This window comes from Zootermopsis nevadensis, unplaced genomic scaffold, assembly GCF_977971745.1.
Source record: "Zootermopsis nevadensis isolate Lab colony 2312 unplaced genomic scaffold, Znev_1.0 Znev_ptg000028l, whole genome shotgun sequence".
NCBI lineage: Eukaryota > Metazoa > Arthropoda > Insecta > Blattodea > Termopsidae > Zootermopsis > Zootermopsis nevadensis.
Window position 1 is genome coordinate 18,186,215 of NW_028259160.1, and position 21,350 is coordinate 18,207,564.

The following is a 21,350-nucleotide window of genomic DNA, read 5'->3' on the forward strand; positions in this document are numbered from 1 at the left end:
CACCCCAGCTGGCGAGGGGACTCACGTCCATTTCTGAAGGGGGGGGGGGGCTACTGCACCCCTCAAACCGTGTTTACGTAGTTGCATAACCCAGAGCCGTGTTCGCTTTGCTTTTCTGCCCTACGAAGTTGAAAAAACCCTTGGTTCGGCACGCCCTTTACGGATTTCTGAAGACGTACGGGAATTATTTTATGCTTCGTGAACGCCGTGAACCACAGCAGCCTCGGGACAAGGTCACACTCCCCTCTGCATCAGGGTCGAAGGTCACTTGTACTAGACTAGGAGGTTAAATGACCACAAGCTACACGCCGTCTTCAAAAAGTTGACCCTAGGAGAATGAAGTTGTTGGACGGAGTTGGAAACGCGTGTCTTTGTGTGCACAATAATTATGGAAGGAGGAAGATCGCAGCAAACACGTGATGACAGATTGACCGTCGAAACAGATCGACAAGACGTCACGCATTTACGAGCAGATGAAACGCACTACTTCCCAGAAACACATCAGGGTGTGTCTGTGAAGTCTTACTTCCTCTTATAAATGTCAACAAATTATTAATCTGGTAACTGAACCGGGAAATTTCAGCGCGCGCTACTGGACCTCCGATCCCTACAACCGTCTTCACTAACATACATTTTTAATATTATCTCGTGTATGCGTCTTAGAACACGATTTTTCTGTAGGATTTAGCGTACTCTCCGTTTGCATGTTCAGCCCTCCACAGATACGCTCAGTTGAAGTGTCTGATCGTACATTGCATAAATGTTGATCAATAATGCGTACGACATTTTCGATACGGCCAACATTTAAAGGCGGTCGCAGTTGACACCAAAACCAGTTCTTTGTTGCATTTTTGTTATATTTTAAGCGTTCCATTATGAACGGACATATTTCCGATGTTGTACGATAGCCTTAATATAACGTAGAAGGTTGCCCGTTCCCTTGTCATCGTGTCCTTGGGTTTCATTGATTTTAAAGTCGTTAAGTTTTGGTAAGTGGAGAAATGTAGTGTTGAACAGTTGAGCACCCTGCTTTTCGTAAACAAAGCAATGAGCAAGCGCGAAAGAGCGTTCATTTTCTCTTGTCTGTGAAAGGTGAAGTGATGAATTTGTTGTGTGATACGCGTGCGGTTTAAGTGCAGGCAAAACATGCTTAGGATTAAGTCATTTAACACCAGAAGTAACTTTAAAGCAGACCTCTGTACTATAGAGGAGTCAAATTTGTGTAAGCAGAAGCGACTGGCGATTATATTCTTAAACGAACACTAGAAGTTGGAACGCGGAATGCAGAAAAGTGTACAGTTGCATCGGAAATGTAAGTAACTTGTTTATATTTTCTGGCTGTGCTTTTGATAGTGTAAAGTTTCAGGTAAAATGAAGTAGTGTGATTAATTGTAGATCCAGGAGACCTGTCCATTTTGGCGAACCAACATGTCAAGTACCGTGGCAAGGTTAGGTTCTGACATTCTGAAATTCCCGATTCAAGAATAATACTTGTGGAGTAAACATTATCACGTAATCTGGGTTACAGAACGTCGCGGTCCCGTTCCGAATTCGGAAGACCCCAGGTTCAAATCCGGGCTCCTGGCCCGGGTGTCCCGACATGAAAATTCCGTTTCAGTATCTGAAATTACGTCAAGACCCTTTCCTTCGAAACCATCGCTTACATTATCCCGTCAATCGACGACAGTTCGGTTCAGCGAAACAAAAATAAACAAATCAAGTGACGGACTAGATGGACTAGGGGGAAATATTTAAGGTTGGGTTAGGTTTGCAATCCTTGCTGGAAGGAACGAAAACCGCACAAACTTAGCATATATTAACGGACTCGGTCCACCCACAAAGGAACAGGAAGGAGGAGCCAGTGGGGCCAACATAAGAACAGCAAAGCGTCAGAGGGCCTTTCGATTGAACGTGGGGTGAAACTGGCCCCAGTACCGTAGTGCTGTTGGTGGGGGGGGGGGGGGGGGCACATTTTGACCAATAGAACACTGTAATATATGCGCAAGAAATAGGAATTAAAGCAGCCTGTTGGTTCCAAGAATTGTAACGGGTAGTGAAGTGTTAGGAACGCTGAACATGCCCCATTAGCCGAGGCTGCTCGGAGTGTCAGAGCAGCGCACATCAGAATTACGTTAACAAAGAAATTGTGTCGGAGAAAGCGATTTGAACTGTCGTTTTCTATTGGTAAGGAACTTAGTCTCTCAGATTCAAAGAATTACATGTTGAGGGTGTATGAGTAGACAGATCAGTCAGTCATTGGGCTTAATATGCGAGCCAGCTGATGCTTCTGCCTTTTGGCGTCCCACAAACATAGCAACGCAGACATTTTGCAACAGTGCGTCTTTACCAATAGCATATCGAAACTGCTTATCTCTCTGTTGAAAGAAAAGCGCGTGGTTACGCGTTTTGAGGAACAGCTGACTTCACTCCGTGTGTGTCCGAGGCCCGCACTGCCAGTACGACGTTCGTCTTTCGATATATCGCGATGTCCTTCAAGGTCGACGACTTAAGGGAACGTATGGACGTAATTAAGTGGTTTTGGTTCTTGTCCGGACGCTTGCAAATTAAATAATGCTGAATCTTGGTTTAAGGCGCGATGCCATTCTCGACGTCCTTCCAGCAATACTCGGCGCAGCTGGCACAGTTTGCCCAGGTCTCTTACAAGGGTCGATCCCGGAGCCTTCAGGAGTCGCAGTTCGGTCCTCCGAGTTTTCTTTTGAGACAGAGAGATAGAGGCAGACGCTGCATTTCTAATACGCGCGCGCGAATTCCAGGCTTGAGAGAAAGTGTGCCCGGACTTTCTCCTCCGCGAAAATCCGGAGTACTCGGTCGGTGTCTGAACACGGAGAAGTAGCTCTCGGGAGACGGCGCAAGACTGAAATGTTCCAGTCGCGAACCGCCGTGGTTTGCGGTCCTGCCGAATTTGGTGCATTAACCACCTGTCGTCTCGGTCGGTGGTCGGCGAAGCCAAAGCGTCTGCAGTTGTGCATTACAACCTGACCCACTTAACGGGCCATGCAGATGTGAACCGTATTTCCCAGAAACAGATTAACGACGCGCTTCTTTCTAGATACAATGTGCATATTCTTGGAAGTGTTTATTATCAATTTAGATTTTAAAGAGCGCTGCATACTCCAGCGGTCATCGCCCTCGTAGGGCTACGTCACAATGCGAAGCGCTGAGGTGCGATTTCCTGCTTTCTGCGTGAATCCCGGTCGCCGAAGGAAAGATACGGAATAAAGAAATTAAGCTAATTAAGCAATTCAATGGAGCAGGGCCCTTCTGGAGAGAAAGACGTTTCCCGCTTTTAATGGAACTCGAATGTTCACAAGAACCTTCTAAACGAATCTGGGCCACACTGCCTTTTTAATAATATTATACGCCCATCTACGCGTACGTCTTCGAAGTGGTGTCTCGCCGTCGAGTTCCGGCTCACTATTTTGGGGTGGGGGTGGCTGGCACCACGGCCGTCATCTGTTGCGATTACGGCGTCAAGCGTCGAGATTTCTACACTTGACGCTGCCCGAGTCCTGACCGCCTTCAGGCGCGAACACAATCGGGAAAGTCAAGGGAGATTCGAAACGGCCTGGTGTTCCTCGCGGCAGTGCGTCGCGTCGGCGTAATCTCCTTAACAGAAGTGGTTCTTGTTATCTGAGCGACTGGCTGTCTGTCGGGAGACAGATTGGCTCATGAGCTGTTTGACGACGTATGCGTGGCTTCTTCAGGACAACTCATGCAGCCTCATTCTGAAGAACCGTTGCTCCGTCTGTCTTAACCCGCTTTATGATGTTTCTGAGTTGTTGGCGCAGGGAAAGGTTCCACTCCTTTCATGTCACTGAACCCCGGGTAGTTAGTTAGTTAGTTAGTTTGTTTGTTTGTTCATTTGGCAACACACCTCGAGAGCCGGTCTCCTTTCTGACTTTCAAACAATCAGGATCGGACTTAGGACGTATTGTTGGTACTTCGCTGCGTGCGACTTCGGACGGTCCATTGCGTTTGCGGGGGTGGAGTGAGTTATAAACGTGGCGAGCTCCTGGCCTTCTGTTCCCCGAACGCATAGCGTGACCGAGAAATCCATTGTACGTACTTTGAGAAATGACTTCTGGTTCGTAAGCAGAACGAATCTGTTGGAATGAACTGCTTGAGAAACAAATGAACGAAGGCAGTTTGTGAAGACGAAACGCGTGTCCTGGCCGATGACATCGAACGGCAGAGGAGCGCCTCCTCGTCTTTAAGGGCGGTGCAGAGGTTTCCGCTCTGCACGTACTGACTAGGTAGGACGGACGCTCGTTTCATTCATAATGCAGCCGCTCATGCGCGCTGATCCAGCGCGCCCTGTTCGGGCGACACACGTAACGTCGTTATGCCACTCTTGCACGCGCGCGATTTAATGTTGCGCCTGAATTACTGCAAGAGGCGACCCATTTTCACACTTCAGAGACATTCTTTAACTCGGGTTCAAATTCAAGATTAGTTTTAGTGAATATTTTTTTAAAACCACCTTTCAGTTATTGATAAGTGTCGACATGACGGGCCAATGTTTCTACCTCAGGTCTGTTCCAGCAGCGGACGTTTAGTTCCCTCGTGGCTTTAACTTCAAAACAGTTCCCCGCCATAAATATTGCATGATGTTGCCGGTCTTGGCGACATCGGTCCACGCTCCGTCGTGGCGTGCGGTCATGTGCTAATTATCATTGATTTCTGTGCTAGCCTTCTGTTCTTTTTTCAGGGCGTTTGCTACTGACAGAAGGTAGACTTAGGTGCGGCCAAGTTGCGTTTTGCTTGCGAGGGTCGAATGAACGTGTTCCCTAGCTCCTTACGCTCTTTTAATGTCTCCGACTCTCGCCGTAAAGATAGCGCAGTGCATGTGTTAGGAGCTGCAGTGTCAAGCACACATATTTTCTTTGTTGTTCGGTCGACTGATTTATTACTGTCCTTCATTCAGCGTAATCTCCCTTATTTAAATCCTGTAAAGAACGCCTCTACTTCACAAGCGCCTGGGCCACGTGGACGAATTACATTACAACCAACTTCCGTCGTTTGTTCAGTGAGCGCACTGAAGTCATCGAAAGGCGTCGTAAATACAGTTTCTTCGGCGGCTCAAACAAATGCTTGCAGCCGATTTGCGCCCTTGCCACGACGTGTACGAAATGTGCGCAGGTTGGGCGCACAATCTAGATACTAAATTTCAAGAAAATCCGTTCAGCCGTTCTCTAGTTATTGTGTGTGAGAAGGAATATTTCTTATGGCCACTGACAGATAGCAGCACTGTCTCGGCTGAAACACGTGACCCTGAGAGGGAGACACGAAACAGCGGGAGTAAGATACGTAAAACGTCTGACCGTACGCACAGGGGCCCAGAACGTCAGCTGACTCATAAGCCACATTAAGATGCCGGCCCCGGTGAGGCGCACGAGGTATTTCGGCGAGCCACGTTGATCGACACAAAGCGAAACTGAAGACGTGCGACAAATTTTCGCGTAGAACCTTCGATGGAAGCATGTGCGGCAAGACGCGACCTCTCCATTGTGCGTTTGTTTTGAAGGAGACAGTACACATCTGTTTGGACTTCGCAACTCCCGTTGTTCACCTGTTTTTAATTAAACTTCCGGTCGCAACTTTTTAAGTGCGTGTTTTAGCAGCGCTCGCGACGAACGGTTGCTTCGTCATGTCTGTCTGTCTGTCTGTCTGGAGAACCGCTGACCGGGTTTTTATGCCACGAAGTTTCGACATTGCGGGATTGTGCCGAAAGCGGTGGGACACACACGTCGTTGATTCGGACGCTTTGCTCCGCGCGTTTCGGCGCCAGTTTGCGCAAGTTGCGGAGAAAGACGAGACGCGCGTTTTGTGGTCCCAGTGAGATATTTCCGCAAGTCTCGCGCTTAAAGAGAATGCGCTGTCCGTCATTTTGATCAGGGTTTTTCGCTGGAACTCACTCGGGCCACGTTCTGCTGAAATACTCTTCAGCGGTTAACAGCGCCTTCCTGTATGAAGGAGCCTCGTCTCGTTTTATCCAGCTGGAAACTTGCGCTCTGCATTGGACTCCTCATTTTGTACGGCAAAATGCTACGCATCTCTGTGGCAGTGTCAAGGAGGACATTTCATCCCAAGTTAAACTGTAACCCATTTACCTTGACACGAATTTCCGACCTCCTACTTGAAAGCCTTCAGCTATCAATCGGGCTCTGCCCACCTGAAGAAGACTCCACACGTTGCCCCCCCCCCCCCGGTCGATGCGACCAAACAGAATCGCTGACCTTAGTGGTTGTCGTTTCTAATCGTTTTCTTACATAACTACGCTGATTACAAAAATAAATTAATATCGCGTCTGTCAATATCGACAGAGTCACAGACGAAGGGTCAGGTATTAGTGCCGATTCTTGTTAGTAGAGAGCAGCAGCAGATGAGCAATTGTGCAGTGCCTCTAGGAACGGAGCGAGGAACCAAACACACGCGATTCGATTGTAAGTCTCAGCTGTGACATCCCTTCGAAATTTGGCGAAAACGTTTGTGGCGAAATGAGCAACGTTCAGTCTTGACGGTTCCGGATCCGAAAGGGACTCGGAAGATGTATGCATAGAAGTGAGGATAATATTAAAATGGATCTGAAGAAAATCGAGTGGGAGGGTGTGGACTGGATTTATCTGACTCACAATAGGGACCGGTGGATGGCTGTTGCGAGCACGGTAATGAACATTCTCGTTCCATAAATGGCAGCTAATTTCATGCCTAGCTGAGCGACTGTCAGCTTCCCAAGAAGGATTTTGTCTCATGGATTTGGTTGGCAGCAATGCGAGGCACTCCGTGCAAGAGGGTGGTAAAATGTACTTGTCGTCGGCGGCGTGAACTTGGGGGGTGGCGAGAGCGACCCAGTTTCTCACTTGTTTCTGGAGGGTGGCTAATTCGAACCCCGGCGGAGCACCGAAATATCCTGAGGGATTTGTGGGCGACCTCAGTTCCCACTAAGTGTATAATGGGGTCACACAGGTCAGGTTGGATCAGGGGAGCGAAGGCTTTCTGCCGCCTTTGCGCCAGGAAATTACATCGGAGGAGTGGAGTTGAGGCTTCCTTCAGAACCTGGTCGTTACTGGGACGGCTGAGAAATTTTCCGTCCTTATTAAGCCCATAGTTTGTTGGTTGCCGTTGTACGGGATGAACTTGGTCCACGGTCTCACGCAGAATTTCTGTCACTCCTCATTTCGCACTCTGGTGGTGATGTGCAGAAACAAATTACGCCATTGAAGACGTTTCTCTTCAGATCTGAACGTGCCAACCGTGCGAAGTGCTGAGGTGTGATTGACCTTGCAGTGCTGTGTAGTTCAGACCCTCGGAAATGTGCTAAGACAGCCATAATGTGGAATGCGACTGCGCGGTTCAGTTAAGTCTCGACGGGGAGGACTGACGACCATTTCGTCTAGAAATGAGGTAGGTCGTAAACATTTGTCGCTAGACGCTCTCAGGAATTACAAACATGGCGACAATACACGTGATTGTGGCTGTGGTGACAAGTCTGGAGATTGATCACCGGACCGTGTGGCTCGCAGCATACTTGTTGCTGGAACGAGCAGCGCGGGGGGGGGGGGGGGAGGTGTTTCTGCCGCGACGTTTGGTTTTATTATGGGTGGATTTTTTCTTCTCTTTAATTTACGGCATCGCTCTCCGCCGCTCACTTGTTTTCTGCCTTGTGGAGTATCGAGTGGCGCCAACTCGGCCGTGGACCAGGCTAACGCCCAAAAATATTGCTCCGCCGACTGGTTCCAGAGCAGAAGCGACTGCTTTATTACGCCTGCACGGAGCAGCCGAGGCCACGAGGAAGCCCACACGAGGCGCAGACAGACAGACAGACAGACAGACACGTGAACGCTCTGCCAGAGTTTCCGTCGTATCGGCGTTTTACTCGCATTCGCGAGGTTCGTGCGTTTGGCGCAGACCGTCGCAGGTTGGACGAGAGAGAGGGCGCTTTGCGTGTCTGCTCGTGCCACTGCACTCGGCTGAGAAAAACGTCTTCGGTGGATCCAACGTGAGGATGGCCCACTGTTTGTGGCGGTGGCCGGGGGGGGGGGGGGGGGGAGGTAGTCTGGGCTGTTGAGAGAACACGGCGATAAAGTTTCTCGTCGAGGAGCCGAGCGACCGTCAGGTAGCTTCTGGAGAAAATCTCAGCTCCGTGGAGCTCGTAGCTGACGTGGGTGGAGTGTTGAGTAAGAGCCAGTGTCTACGCCGTCTTTGGTCTCTCGCTTCGCTAACAGGTCTCTGCAGCCTCCGGGTATGGGACAAGTCCCAGTGGGTGGAGACCGCCGAGTGGGCGTGGCTGTACGTAGGTACGTTATTATAGCGCACTATCGCCACTGGCGAAGGATCTAATCGGGAAGACGGGCTTCTGGGCGAGCAATAGTTTCTGATAATTGGACTCCGTTCTCTTCTTTGTATTTTATTGTTCGCTGCTAAAGGAATTCTGTAACCGCGTGTGTCAGCACGCAGATATTCCGCGCTATTCCGCTGGATGATAATGGTCATCAGTTATGTGTTCTGTCGTGGCCTCACGGGGTTGTCTGTTTCATCGCTTTGTGTGGGTGAAAAACGCGGCCTGTCCGAGGAAGACGCGAACACGGGCCTAGGGGTTTTATTGCAGGACGCAGGCAAGACCTTGCGCTAGTTTATACAAACCTGTGCATTCTTCAAGCTCTGTTTCCACATCAAATTTCTGAGTCATGTAATAAATAGTGCCGTTGCGTCGTCAGGAGTACGCGCCACCCTGTGACCAGTACGGACATATCAAACCGCCTTAAGAATCACAGATCTCGCGTGAGTTGAGCGACCTTAAAAGTAAGCTTCAAGTTTCGGAACTATTGATTTGCGTGACGCAGCTGACTGACTGACTGGGCATAATTACGATTGGAGAACTTCAGTCACTCTGAGGGTTAAGACGAAACTCGCGTTGCGTGGGAGCCACGTTTCCGAAAAGTCCGCTACTGAAACGTATTGACAGGCCACATTCTGACTCAAGTTTCAGTTTAATATTATCTCCTGTGTAGACACAAGTCTCCCCCCTACCATTGTGGTCGTGTCTCTGCACGCGACATTTCCTTGTGACCGTCTCGTATTCGACCACTTTTGAGCTAATTCGAGCTCTAGTGATGTTAATAAGAGAGGCACTGAACGAGTGTCAACGTGAAATTAATTTTATACAACATTTGTTTAAAACAATTCCATTTGAACCACTTTAGCCGTGAAGAGTGCAAATTATGAGGTTCTTTTGTGGTTTCTTCCAGTCTCCTGTCAGTTGTTCTCTCTTAGGTCCGCCCTGTTCTTCCGCTTACTACACGTGTATGCCTTTGTTAATGGACCGAGCTTAATTGAGCCTAAGGCAGGTGTCGGGCCGGTTGCAGTCAATGGGAGGCGAGTGGCTGGCTGGCTGCTGGGTTTGCCTTTGGGCAGGCAACGGGGAATCGGATATGCCATCGCATCACCACATCTGCATGACGTACGCGATTTCAGATGCAGCACTCCACGTGGTTTTACTCGAGAGTGGGTGTGGCTCACATCGCCAGTCAGCTGATCGCGCATTGCCTCGCGTCACTGCGCATGCCCGCCGTGAATAAGAGCGACCAGAGCCGTGTGTTAACTCGCAGACCGCAGCCAGAGCTGGGTTGTGGGTGGCGCTGCTGTGTGCATTTCGCTGGTTTTTTGTTTTTCGTCGTCAGTTCATCTGCCGTCCTGCGTGTGTTTCAGTACAGACGAAAGTCGTAGCAATTTACAAGTGCGGAAACTCCTGCGTGTTGTAGCTCAGGGGAGTAAGGCGAACGTCGTAATGTGCACGCGCGCGAACCTTTGAATCAATTTAATGGCTCGACGTTCCAGAACGAAAATTTGTGCCGAAGAGACTGAGAAATCAACCGGCTTCCTGTTTTGTGACGATGCGTTCGCATGAGAAAGACGCATTGACTGTGAATCAGCGGCCGTCATGAATTCGAGAATTGACGCTGTCAGCAGGAAGATATACTGAAACAAACAATGCTATTTTTTGAAATAATTGTACGAACCGAAGTTAAGAATAAAAGTTCAAGCAATGCAAAGGCGAGGCTGCATTTTCTACAGCAATTACCGAAAATTAGAAGATGAACATTCAGTGAAGCAGTTGTAACGGAGCGACACTTGCGAGGGCAATGGAAGACCGCGTATGGACTTAGAAGTAAATTTCGTCTAGGCACCAAGGTTCATTGTACGTTCCAGCAGGCAGCCAGAATGTTGCGTGGCTGTCTGTGGCTGACCGTCGTGCTGTTCCTGTCCGTTTCGATCGTCACGTGCGCCGACTGCACCGAGCGCCACCACCATCACCAGCATCACCAGCCGCCTTGTCCCAACTGCGTACAGCCGGCGGAACAGAAGAGAGACGAGATCCGCCTCGAGACCATCAAGCGACAGATCTTGTCCAAACTCGGCCTCAAGGAGAAGCCGAATGTCACGTCTCCCGTGCCCCGCGAGGTGATCCTGGAGACCCTGTACCGGGCGGAGGAGACCGGCGGCCACCAGGATGGCAACAGAGGCGCAGGACTGGTCACCCAGCACGTCCTCTACGACGACGACAGCAGTCCGGCCCCGTCCAGCACGCGGCCCCCGGAGTCTGAACCCGACGACTTTTACGGCCGCACCTCGGAAATAATCGCATTCGCCGAACCAGGTAAGAAGAAGAAGAAGAAGACGCAGGTTCTCTCCGCCCCCTCAGGTGGCGCTACTCCTGACGCACGCACGTACAAGCACAAGGCCGAATGTGCGAAAGAATGTAATTGTATTCCTAAAACACGCACTTTGGCTCCGCGGATGTCAAGAACGCCCGCCGCGTGTTGCAGTCGATTTCGAAATTCGCGTCTGTTTTAGACACGGAGCCGCTTCATTCCGACTCTCATTACGTCACGAGAGTCTGAGGTAACAGCTGATGTCTGCGTCGTTAACAAACGCAACTCGCTCGTTCGTGCGGAGGAGCGTCGGAGGGTCCGCGACCAGCAGCTTTCTGGGGCGCGTTCTCTTGTCGGAATGAGACGGGAGGCGACCGTCCCTTCGGTTATGCCACGGACATGTGTGACTTCTTGCTGTCTAATTAATAATTAGAGCCTTCGCGCTTAGAATCACTGCATTTCCTCTTTCTACCCTGAAAACCTTTCTCTAAAATGTCTAGGCAACATTTTGTACCCTCGTATTTGACATTTTCGAAAGTTGACGAGATGACGGTTGTCTTTTAACTAAATCACACCAAGCAGTTAGCTCAGCCAGTGTAGTGACTGACTATGGGCTGGATCGCTAGGGTTCAAACCCTGACGGGGGCAGAGGTGTATTTTCCTCTATCCTCTGCGTCCAGACCGGCTTCTCTAAGGTTTTTTCGTATGGGTCCTGTCCAATGGGTACCGGGGTCCTTTCCCGGGGGTAAAGCTTAGCCAGGGCGTGATGCCGACCACTCACCCCCATCTACTGCCGAGGTCAAGAATGAGGATCTGAGTTCCCCCCCCCCCCAAACGCCTACATGGCGTGTAGCGGGACGGCTTTACTTTACTTTTCTTACATATCAAGCAGTTTACTTATTCCTAACTTAATGACTTGTCTGAATTGTTTTAAAAAGTTTCCTACTGATCGCGATTGCTTGTGTTGTGTCTCCTCATTCTCTGACTCCCTCCACGTATTCCTCAAGCCTGAAGCCCGACGCTTGGCCAAGCCACGGCGTTCCTCAGCAGCTGGCACTTCGCTTGCTCGGCCGTGGTCTGCATTCCATGCAATGTCCGAAAGCCGCTTCTTTACTAGATCAGGCGGATGGGGGAGTGGACGGACGCGTTGTTGTCGGAGCGAGCCGCTCTGCTGTTCGGCCGAAGGAAAGAGGAGTTTTTTCCCTTTACATCCGGGATGTGTGCTTCTGTGTGCCGCCGGGCCTGTTGGCAGGTTGCTGTAGGGGCAGCGAACATGAGCCGAAGTGTTTTCCTCAGTCTCCACAGGCTGATGAAATAGGCCACCCCGAATCCTTCCTGATCCCTACAGCCGTGTTTGACTCGGCTGCATTCTGTTGCAGGGTCGACAGCTCAGGTTAGAAAACGAATGTCCACTTTAATTTGGAATCGTTCGAGGTCGCTGTGCGGGCGATCTCCTGTCGCCCCAGACTGGAGTCGTCGTCGTCGGTCACTTCATTTTGTGTCGTCACCAGGGTTGGACGTTGCGGTCGGCGCAGTCTCTTCGTAAACGTCGTACTCTGCGTCTTCCTCGCCCCACGCGAAGCGTCCCGACGGACGACATCCCGTTCTTCGTGTTTCCGGAACCCCCCCACAAAAGTACAATTGCTTGTAAGTCAGTATTAATTAGTCAGAACTCTGGTTCGTCCTCGAGTGTTTATTTTTCTGCTGTCTGACGTAAGTCATTAAATAAGACAAGTCGGCCGCTGCACTGCGTCTTACCAGCCAGTGCTTCCTGTTTCGACCTTTTGGCGTTCTTCTTGCGTCGGAAGAGGGCACCGAGTCCTTTTGGGCCTTGCGACCTCACAGTAGTTGCATCTGGAAACATTTGCGCGGAAGAGTTTTCGCGAGGACGAAGCAGTTCGACTTTCCGGTCTGTACGGCTGACGAGCCTCTTACCGGAACGACGGGCAGATGGCTGCGTCCTCACTTCCGCCTCCGTGTGCAGGCAGCAGAACACCTTCAGAGTAACCGGTTAGCTGTTGACGCTGACAGTGGTTGTTCGCGCGACATGCCCGTTCTTGCTAAATTCGTTCGTCATTTCATTCTGAACTGGGCTTCCTGATCTGCAGTTACTGGGAGTTCTTTGCACATCGCGCATGTCTGTCTGTAGGTTTAAGGCCGAAACCAGTTGGGCGGATTTTCATGAAATTTGGTGTGAACGTTATGGAATTGGAGACCATTCAAACTTCGTAGTCTGCTTTTTAATTTCGTATAATTGATAATACCAACACGACTGAAGCACGACTTTTAGTGTGGCACTTCGTCTGCAGACTGAAAATGAGAAACATGTTGGCGGCCGTGGTACTTTTGCACTTAGCTGTCGAACTGATGGCGGGACGCGTGGGTTCACTCGTCTTACCCTCCGCTGACCGATCGGATGTGAGTTATTAACGGGAATGAAAATGTGGATTATGGTCTAGTGGGTTGTGACACCGTGTAGCCCTGTTGGGTGGAGGAACGTATCAGCTTCATCGTCAGGGTAAGGTATAGATCGGTTTTGTAGGCAGAGGGCGGCCAGTGTGAAGAGGAAGCGGTGGGTCCGACGCCAAGTGACGAGCGAGACGACGCCCATCCGTCTCTTTGTCGCGGTTTTCCTCTCGGTCTTTTTCTCTAAGTAGTGGTCGTCGTATGTCCTCGGCAGTTTCGTCGATTCGTTGTCGTCGACGAAGGAGTCTGCTGACGTCGTCAGCTGTTCTGTGACCCGTGCTGACGCGCTGTTCACTTGTTCCACCGCGTCCTGGAATCGAACCGTGCCACTGACGGCGACCTTGGCTGGCTGTCGGGCTGAGTCGCATGTCGTGGCGTCGGCAGCCAAACATTCCTTCTTGTGGCCAAGCGTTTGCTTGAGTGGACGGTGCTGCTGTGTGTGTGGACGGCAAACTCCGCATCGAATCTGCGGCGGATCGATGCATTATTTCGCACCTTCTGTGTGTTCATGAATTATCAAATTACTTTATCGATTGTTTAAATCAGCTAACGGCTCTGTTAAAGCCGATAAACTGTGCCAAGGAGCGTGGTAGGTATCAGTCCGCCGATTGCCGGGTGGCGTTGTTGCTGCCTCCCGCTTCTGGTCCTTTGTCTCGTAAGTTTCGCGATCGGTCGTTTGTCATTTCCACTGATTTCGTATTACGTCTGGCTTCAGGGGTCTTACAGGCCGAAGAAGGAAATTCGGCCTTTCGTTGCATGTTCTTATAAGGTCAAGCAAGCCGTGCGTTCGGGACGAACTTAATTACGCTTCTGTGTATCTGTACGAAGTTATATCGAAGTCGCAGTATCGATCACGGTGCAACGCGTTCAGGGTCTGGGCGTTTTCGTTTTATGATTGCACGCAAATGAACAGCGAAAGGCAGTTCTCAGTCGATGTTGGTTGGGGCTTTTAAACCTCTTGCGCCGAACCCACGTTCGGTAGCAGGGTGCTGGCGAGACGCGGGGATCTCCGTGTTTGTTCTTCTCCAGACGTTGTTACTCGGGACTGTAGCACGCATGGTGCTGTCGGAAAACCTCAAGGGAACCTAGGATTACGTGTCGAGGGATTTTAAATGAATCGTAAATTAATAGCGTTTTGGGGTGTAGAGTGGATTCAGGTGGCTGAATTCCGGCTCGTGTGATAGCGGTAATAAAATTTCGGGTCCCGTAAAGGCGGGAAATGTGTTGACTAGCTGAGCAACTGTCAGCTGGTTACTTTGTTTCTCGTCAGATTTGAGGTCGGTTTGTGTGTCACACGAAGTGGGGGCCTCGCTGCCGGGAAGCGACTTGCGGGCCTTTCTGCTGTTCGTGGCGCGGAACAACTGCCCTTGTAGTTCAGAGGGCGGCGCCCACCCGCCGCGCGGGGCTTTCGTAGGGGCCACTGAGGCCGGACACACTACAGTTCACTGCCGCTGACTTACTTAGTCGCAGGCTTTTTCTCTGCTCTGTTTCTTTGCCTGAAATGTGAAACATCTCGATTAATGGAGCTCCAGGGTGAACCTGTCACTTAACCGCGCTGGAGGAGAACTAGAGGATTGTTTTCGCGCTCGTAATTGCTAAGGCTCCTAGAGTTCGCGGGGAGTAGGACTCGCGTAACCTCTTCTGTCAACTCTCCTCGTCCGACTCGAGTGTCCGTCTGCTGATCCCGTACTTTTGGAACTACGAAACAAAGTTCGTCTTGAGACGGCGAGAGTCATTGAGATGGTTAAAAAATCCGCGTTCTGGAACCCCGTATTTTCGTTACTACGTCCACAAGAGCCCGCCATTGGACCATATCTTGAGTCCGTTCAGTCCAGTCCGCTCATTCACACCGATTTTGCCTAAGACCCATTTTAATAGTATCCTCTCTTGTAAACACACACACACAAAGCGGAGGATTCAGTTTCCAGACCATGGCCAGAAACACTCCAGTTGTTTAGTTCAAGGTAAAATCTTTCTCCTGCTACTGTCCGCGGTTTCATTGTCTGCACAGGGCGCTTGTTCAGTTTTTCTCGAGGCGTTTTTTATTCCTTCCGCCGTGAGGTCAACCAGTTGTGTGCCCTGCTCCGTCGTGAAACTCGTGTTCTTGTTTCATCGTCTGCGCGAGGAACTTCAGTTACTGGCGAATCGGCGGTACAAATACGACATGGCTAGCGGTTGCTCCCTTTGTGCTGAATTCCCAACCCAGCTCTCGTCACAGCAGTAATTTGTGTGTCTGATTTTGAGAATTCGGAATATGCTGCAGACACTCTGCCGTTGAAATTAAGATGAAAAAGTGAAAACTTTTACTCAGTCTCTCTCGCCCGTCCATTTCGTTAGGTTTTCCCCCTAGAGCGTACGTTCCGATGCCCCGTGGCTGATTTACGTAGCTCCCTGTTTCTATGTAACGTCAGAAGAGAACGTGTTTCATTTTCCTTTATTTTACGAACGCGTTTTTGAGGCCCCGTCTCGTTGCCACAGACTTTTTTCGTAATATTGTTTTTAAGGAGCAGTGGCGGACGTTTGCATGTTATTTATCGCTGTTATCGATTGTCACAGTTATTTTATTTGGAAATCTAAGTTGTAGAGCCGTGTACTCATTGCCCTGATGATGGAGGTAGTAAGTACCTCTGAAACGTCGGTCTGTATCTACTTTTCTTGTTCACTGTTGTCTGTCGCCTTTTTTTATGAATGTGGCTGCTGGTGTCACGTGCCTGTTTGTTAGCTGCTGGAACTTGTGAGGAAACACGGACTTGAAGTCTTTGGCATTCGACACTGAATCATCTCTTTTCTTCGTCTGAGGCTCAAGTTTAGTACTGGACGCTTTTCTCAGCCATTTGCCATTTGCTCGGCGGGAAGTTCAGAGACCAGCCAGCCGCCCAGTTAGTGCGGCCCTGTCGATGCGTGACGGACAGACGGACCCGCAAGTGTGTGTGAGCTGCTTTACCGCCTGGCCCACCTGTTGATCCGTCCGTCAGGGGCGGCGGCATCAGACAGCTGACGGAATCTGAGCGCGAAGCTCATCATTCACATCCATCCGATGCGGACAGTACGTCTTAATAGTGCGGGGCTTAGTGGTAATTGTGTGTACCACCTGGTTTAACAACCGGTAATGGCGCGGGTTTCGTATGATTCTCAGAATCAACAGCGATCATTTCCTTAAACATCTTTGTAATGATTACGTGCGGTGTTTTCTTTGCGGTACGGGCTGTATTCTTAAGTTACGTTCAGACTAGCTTCGGCTTCAATTGCATGCCTCTCATGCAGCCCTCCCAGTGTTAACATCAAAATTCCGCTCTGTAGTAGCCCCTCCCCCCCTAATACCAACGTAAATCTTTTCCAAAACGCCGCCCTTCCAAGGCCAATATCAGAATTCAACATTAACGCAAAGACCCTGATCCATCTCTTACCCCATCCTGTCTCCTAAATCCCTTGCCCTTACTAAACCTATTCATACCAGAAGGACGAGCGGGCAATGCCTGGGAGCCTTCGTATCCTCAAACCAACTTTAGACCCCTCCCGCCCAGTTATAACAGTAGTGCCTATCGCTACTCCCCCCACTTTCTCCTCTCTCTCTCTCTCTCTTCGGCTTCAAAGGGTTAATTACAGGGACTATGGTTGGGTTCTGCAAGTACGCATGCGTGCTTTTAAATAAAAGTTCCGCACATTCAAACTCCGTCCCTTATAGTCCTTATGTTCACATGTGAACCCTGGGGATCAGTGGCGTTACAGTTGTAGCTGTGCCGATGGCATGTACCGCGAGTGGACAGTTGCGTCGTCAAAACCGACGCACTTCGTCACCAGCTGACAGAAGACCGCGGTAAAATTTTGGGTCCCATCAAGCAGTCACCTCGTCCCTGGCTAGAGACAAGTTTCAGAAGGGCAAAGAAGCAGTGGGACGGACAGTAAAGCCGATCGGAGCCTAGAACTGTTGGTGGTCCTGTGAACCGGCGGTGCACTTCGCTGTCCGCACATTGAGCTGTGGCTGCTGCAGGACATAAATTCCGCACGGCCAAGGCCAGAGATCACGAATCGCTCTCGGAGCTGGTCTGGCTCGAATGCTGGGGCCTCTGTGTGGGCGATCGGCGCGACCGCACAATTGTTGAGCGAATTTACGTCCAGTTTTACTGCAGCTTCGCCGTAAAAATAAAAAGAGATCTGCAATTGGAAACACTTTGTGTGCTGTAGGAACTCTCGCGGAGTTGTCAGACTACGCGTAGAATGCAGTGGCAGTCCTGGGGCCAAAACTGATTTCGCTTCGATTATTCAGAGCACGGCAAACCCTCGTCAACATTGGAACACGAGTAAATGCGGGTTTCTACCCATATTTTCCAACTGCGGCATTTGGTTTCTCTTCAGGCCGAAAGAGTGCTCTACGTAAGGAGGACGTTGCTGGCTTTCCGCGAGCGGGGGCTGTGACGGCATTCGGAACCCGTGTTCTGCCTTCCGGGCTGCCGTGGATGTCCGGAAGCCCATTCCCTCACGAGGCCTTGGTCTTGCCAACCGCGACTGCCTTCATTTCTGTCCCTGGGAAGGGGTAATGCGGTCGGAGCGTGGCGCTCCGTTGCACGGAATGCAGCTCAGCGCGTCTTAGTCTGCTGCTACTCCGGGTGCAGTTATTCGGGTCACGTGATACGCTGTTCCGGCTGGCGACTATACTAAATCACTTGACGATGCCGGCGACGGCCTAGATCGGGGTGGAAGTGGCCGTGGCCTGCGACCTACTGCAAAATGGAAAGTCCTCAGTCAGTGTAGTTCCAGTTATCTCAGAGTTACCCCACTCTCGTTTTCTTACTACGTGGGTCAGGGTTCTCCAATGAGCTCCTCTCTCTCGGTGGTGCTAATTTACTGCGTCAGACCATGAGAAATTAAGCTGAAACAATGTTTTCGGGTAACAGATATCGGTACAACGAAAAATTCGAAAACGTCTTGCGAGTAAAATTCGGATAAAACCGTAGAACTGCACTGCGAAAATAACCGTGTCGAAACTAAACTGTCTGGGGTCAAGAGTACCGAGAGGTCGATCAGTGTCGAAGTCTATTTAGAAGACTAACATCTCATTCAGTGTCTCAAACTCTGGCTGCCAGGACTTCGTCGTGCTGTCAGTCAGCTGTTGACACAGTCTCGTCACCAGACCACGCGTAGGCCTCGTTTAGAGTCACGTGCTTCCATTTATGTACTCGTCGCTCCGTCCAGATTTGTTGTAATTCACCTCCATACCTTTCGCGTCGAAATCTTAAAATCGCCGGGTCTATTCTAGAAGAGTGAGGGCTTCTCCGCCTTGAGTACGCTAACCGCGCAGTGTTCGCGACCTAACTATAACTTGTTACCGCTGAGAGAAGCTCCGGTTACTTACTGCATTTGTCAAAAACTGGCTGTGATGACGTCAGGCACAAGGACACGTCAATAACGGAGGTGGGATGGAACGCGAAATGGTTTACAGCAGTTCGAATGGGTATTGTGTAGAAGTGTGATGCTGTGTGTTCCCGCTGCTTTGCCTCCAAATGTCGCCGTCTTTGTGTTTAGAAAATGCTGTATACCTCCCTCCCCCTTCTTCTGCCTTCTTAGCCACCTGTCGGCCAACGTCTTCTTCTTACGCAGACAGGTGACGAGACGACGGACCAGCTGGAACGCGATGCTGATGAAGGAAAAGGTTGACGTCACGAAGATACGACTGCAAAACGAGGACCTCTGCGGTTTGCGCTCTTGACCAGTTATTACTAGGATGATCGAATCGAGGAGGAACAGATTAGCAGCGCACGTAGCACGCGCAGAGAAGACGCCACTAGGAAGACCTAGGCACAGATGGCAGGATGATATTAAGATTGGATTTTGGAAAATACTGTGGGACGGTGTTGATTGAATTAAACTGGCTCAGGGTAGATGCCATTGGCTACTTGTTGTGAACACGGTGATGAACCTTTGGATTCCACAAGCGGACTGGGAATTTCTCACCAGCTGAGCGACTATCAGTTTCTCAAGGACTCAGCTGGAGGGGCTTAGGGGCAGAGCGTAGAGGGCGAGTGAAAGCCAGGCCACACAGAACCCCGGGGCGTTTAGATTGCCCCGCTCTACGTAGGAGTAGGAGAAGTTGCCGCGCCGAATAGTTCAAGCTTCAAAGGCGGCGTCTCTTATGAACGAATTCAAGATGACGACTTTCTGTCGGTCAGTGACGCCGAAACTGCCATTGTATTTATGTTAAATTTGGTATTTTGAGGTACCTCAGAATCGGTTGGTTGTAGTCCGCGCTCAGAGCCGCGTGTCGTTAAGAACGCTTGGGTGAAATATCGACGCTTTACGCCGGCGTGGAATGAAACGGATGAAGTGAGTTGCTGTGGTCACCCGACAGAGGAGCAAATCGGTAAGTACGGAAGGTTGTTGGCGTGAACAGGCCGGCCTGTCTGCGGGAGCCGTAGTATAAAAGCTGTCCCACTTTTCGCCACGTAGGCGCTTGGAGGGAGAGGTGGTGTATAGCTCGTACTCATTCTTGACCTCGGAACTAGATGGGGATGAGTGACCAGCGTCACGCTCCGGCCGCGCTTTGACCCATTAGATAGGGCCCTGGGTGGACGCCAGAGCTGGTCTGGTTGCAGAGGCTTGACGAAAAAAAATCCTCTAAACAATTGACGGACGGAGCGAACTGGGGGAAACCACGGCCATCGAATGTTCTGGTTAAGAATCCGGTTTGAATTTGTCCTTTAGCAAGCCAATGGGCGAGTGGTCTGTCATGCGGGACACCGTAACAGGCCTGGGGCTGAAAACGGGCAATTCAAGTGCGGGAATTCCGCAGTCAGTGACAGGCGACAAGGGGTTGTGGGTTATGAGCAGCGAAGACGGGTCTTTTCACCAGCTGCGCGACTGCCAGCTTCTCTGCTTTATTGATCGGTCTTCTGCTTCCAGTAGTCATGAGCTGTCAGAATCCTGCTTTGCCTTTGTGTGGCGCTGATACCCGAATGGCGTTCCTTCGCTTGTGGTTGAAATGTGAGCCGCGTAATTAACGCTGTCAAGTGAGAGTTATGATATTGTTACTCTGCGTCTCTGCTGACGGGAGTGTTTTATTTATTCCTTAGACGGTTGTTTTTATTGATTTATTTATGGGTTTGTGTCTTGATCCCAAGTTTTATTACTTTGTTGTGTTGGGCTGTGTTCCCCCCACGCAGCGCAGCTGTTGATGTCGAGACTTGACCAGAACTGACGCGGATTGAGAATCGTGGCCATAAGTGGTGAGATTTGACGACCACGGGACGTCGCGTCGTGTAGTCGCCGACCGACGTTTCAGAGGAGATTACTGACTCCGTCATCATGGCGGTCAGTCAGTCAGTGTCGCAGTGAGAACCTTGATCCCGAATCAATTATCGTTTGCTCGTCGTCAACGTTAATTCGGTGCAGTCTTTTGGTGTTGACGAGGTGGGCGGACCTCGGAGCAACAAGGCGACCCTCGAATTGCCACCCAGACGACAGTTCTTCGTCGAGACGTGTGGTTAAGAACCGCAGTGCCGTATTGTGACTTGCAAAGCCGCAAGCCGCACAGTTGGCAAATTAATATAAAAACTCGCTTGTTCCAAGTTCACTTCAGTGCTGTCTGTCTCCCTCCGAGGGGCTGTAGACTGGATCGATGCCGGCGGCTCCGCTGCGGCGCAGTCCCCTACACACAACACAACACACACACTGCCATCCAATTTGCTTGGTCATCTTCCGTTTCGTCGTCTTCCCTTCGCGTTCCCACTAAACTCGACCACCCGAGTGTCTGTCTCTGTCGACACGTCGAATTCTCTTCTTGAGACGATTTACGCCTGTAGGGGACCCCATCTGTCTGTGCGTTGAAAAGGCTTTTTCAGATTTGAATCTCCGGAACTGCCTTCAATGCGTAGCTGTGGATCATGAACCAAGGCCGTGATGCCAACAGACACTTCGCTGTCGCCGTCACGAGGGATTGGTGGTGGTGGACAGCTGGTGTAATGGTGCGCCCGCAGTCGCTCAGCTGTTTCAGACGTTTTACAATTGTCGTGTGCTGTCCGTCGCAGGCACTTTCGCTGATCTTACTGGCGACCGCTCGCCCTGTCGGGAATTTTCTTATCGTGGAGACAGACAAGGACTTCGGTTGCCCTCGATGAGAGTTTAACTTGGTTTTACTCTGCCCCTCCTCCCGTCCTGAGGAAAACTAGGGGACAGCAGCATGACGTGGTGCTTAGAGCCCAATGCCATTCTCGCTGC

The 21,350-nt window shown here is 50.6% G+C and overlaps 1 protein-coding gene across 3 annotated transcripts in view; it reads left to right on the forward strand.

Annotated features, from left to right (window-relative positions):
- The first annotated feature begins 1,062 nt into the window (after positions 1 to 1,062).
- Actbeta (inhibin subunit beta) overlaps positions 1,063 to 21,350 on the forward strand; it is a 30,027-nt gene continuing 9,739 nt past the window's right edge. For all 3 annotated transcript variants that reach the window (XR_015537344.1, XM_087356838.1, XM_022057486.2), the window contains exons 1-2: positions 1,063 to 1,312; positions 9,270 to 10,678. Coding sequence is in view for 2 of the 3 variants with exons in the window: in XM_087356838.1 (XP_087212964.1) it covers positions 10,243 to 10,678 (436 nt within the window). In the remaining variant the exon portion in view is untranslated. The remainder of the gene's footprint in view (positions 1,313 to 9,269; positions 10,679 to 21,350) is intronic.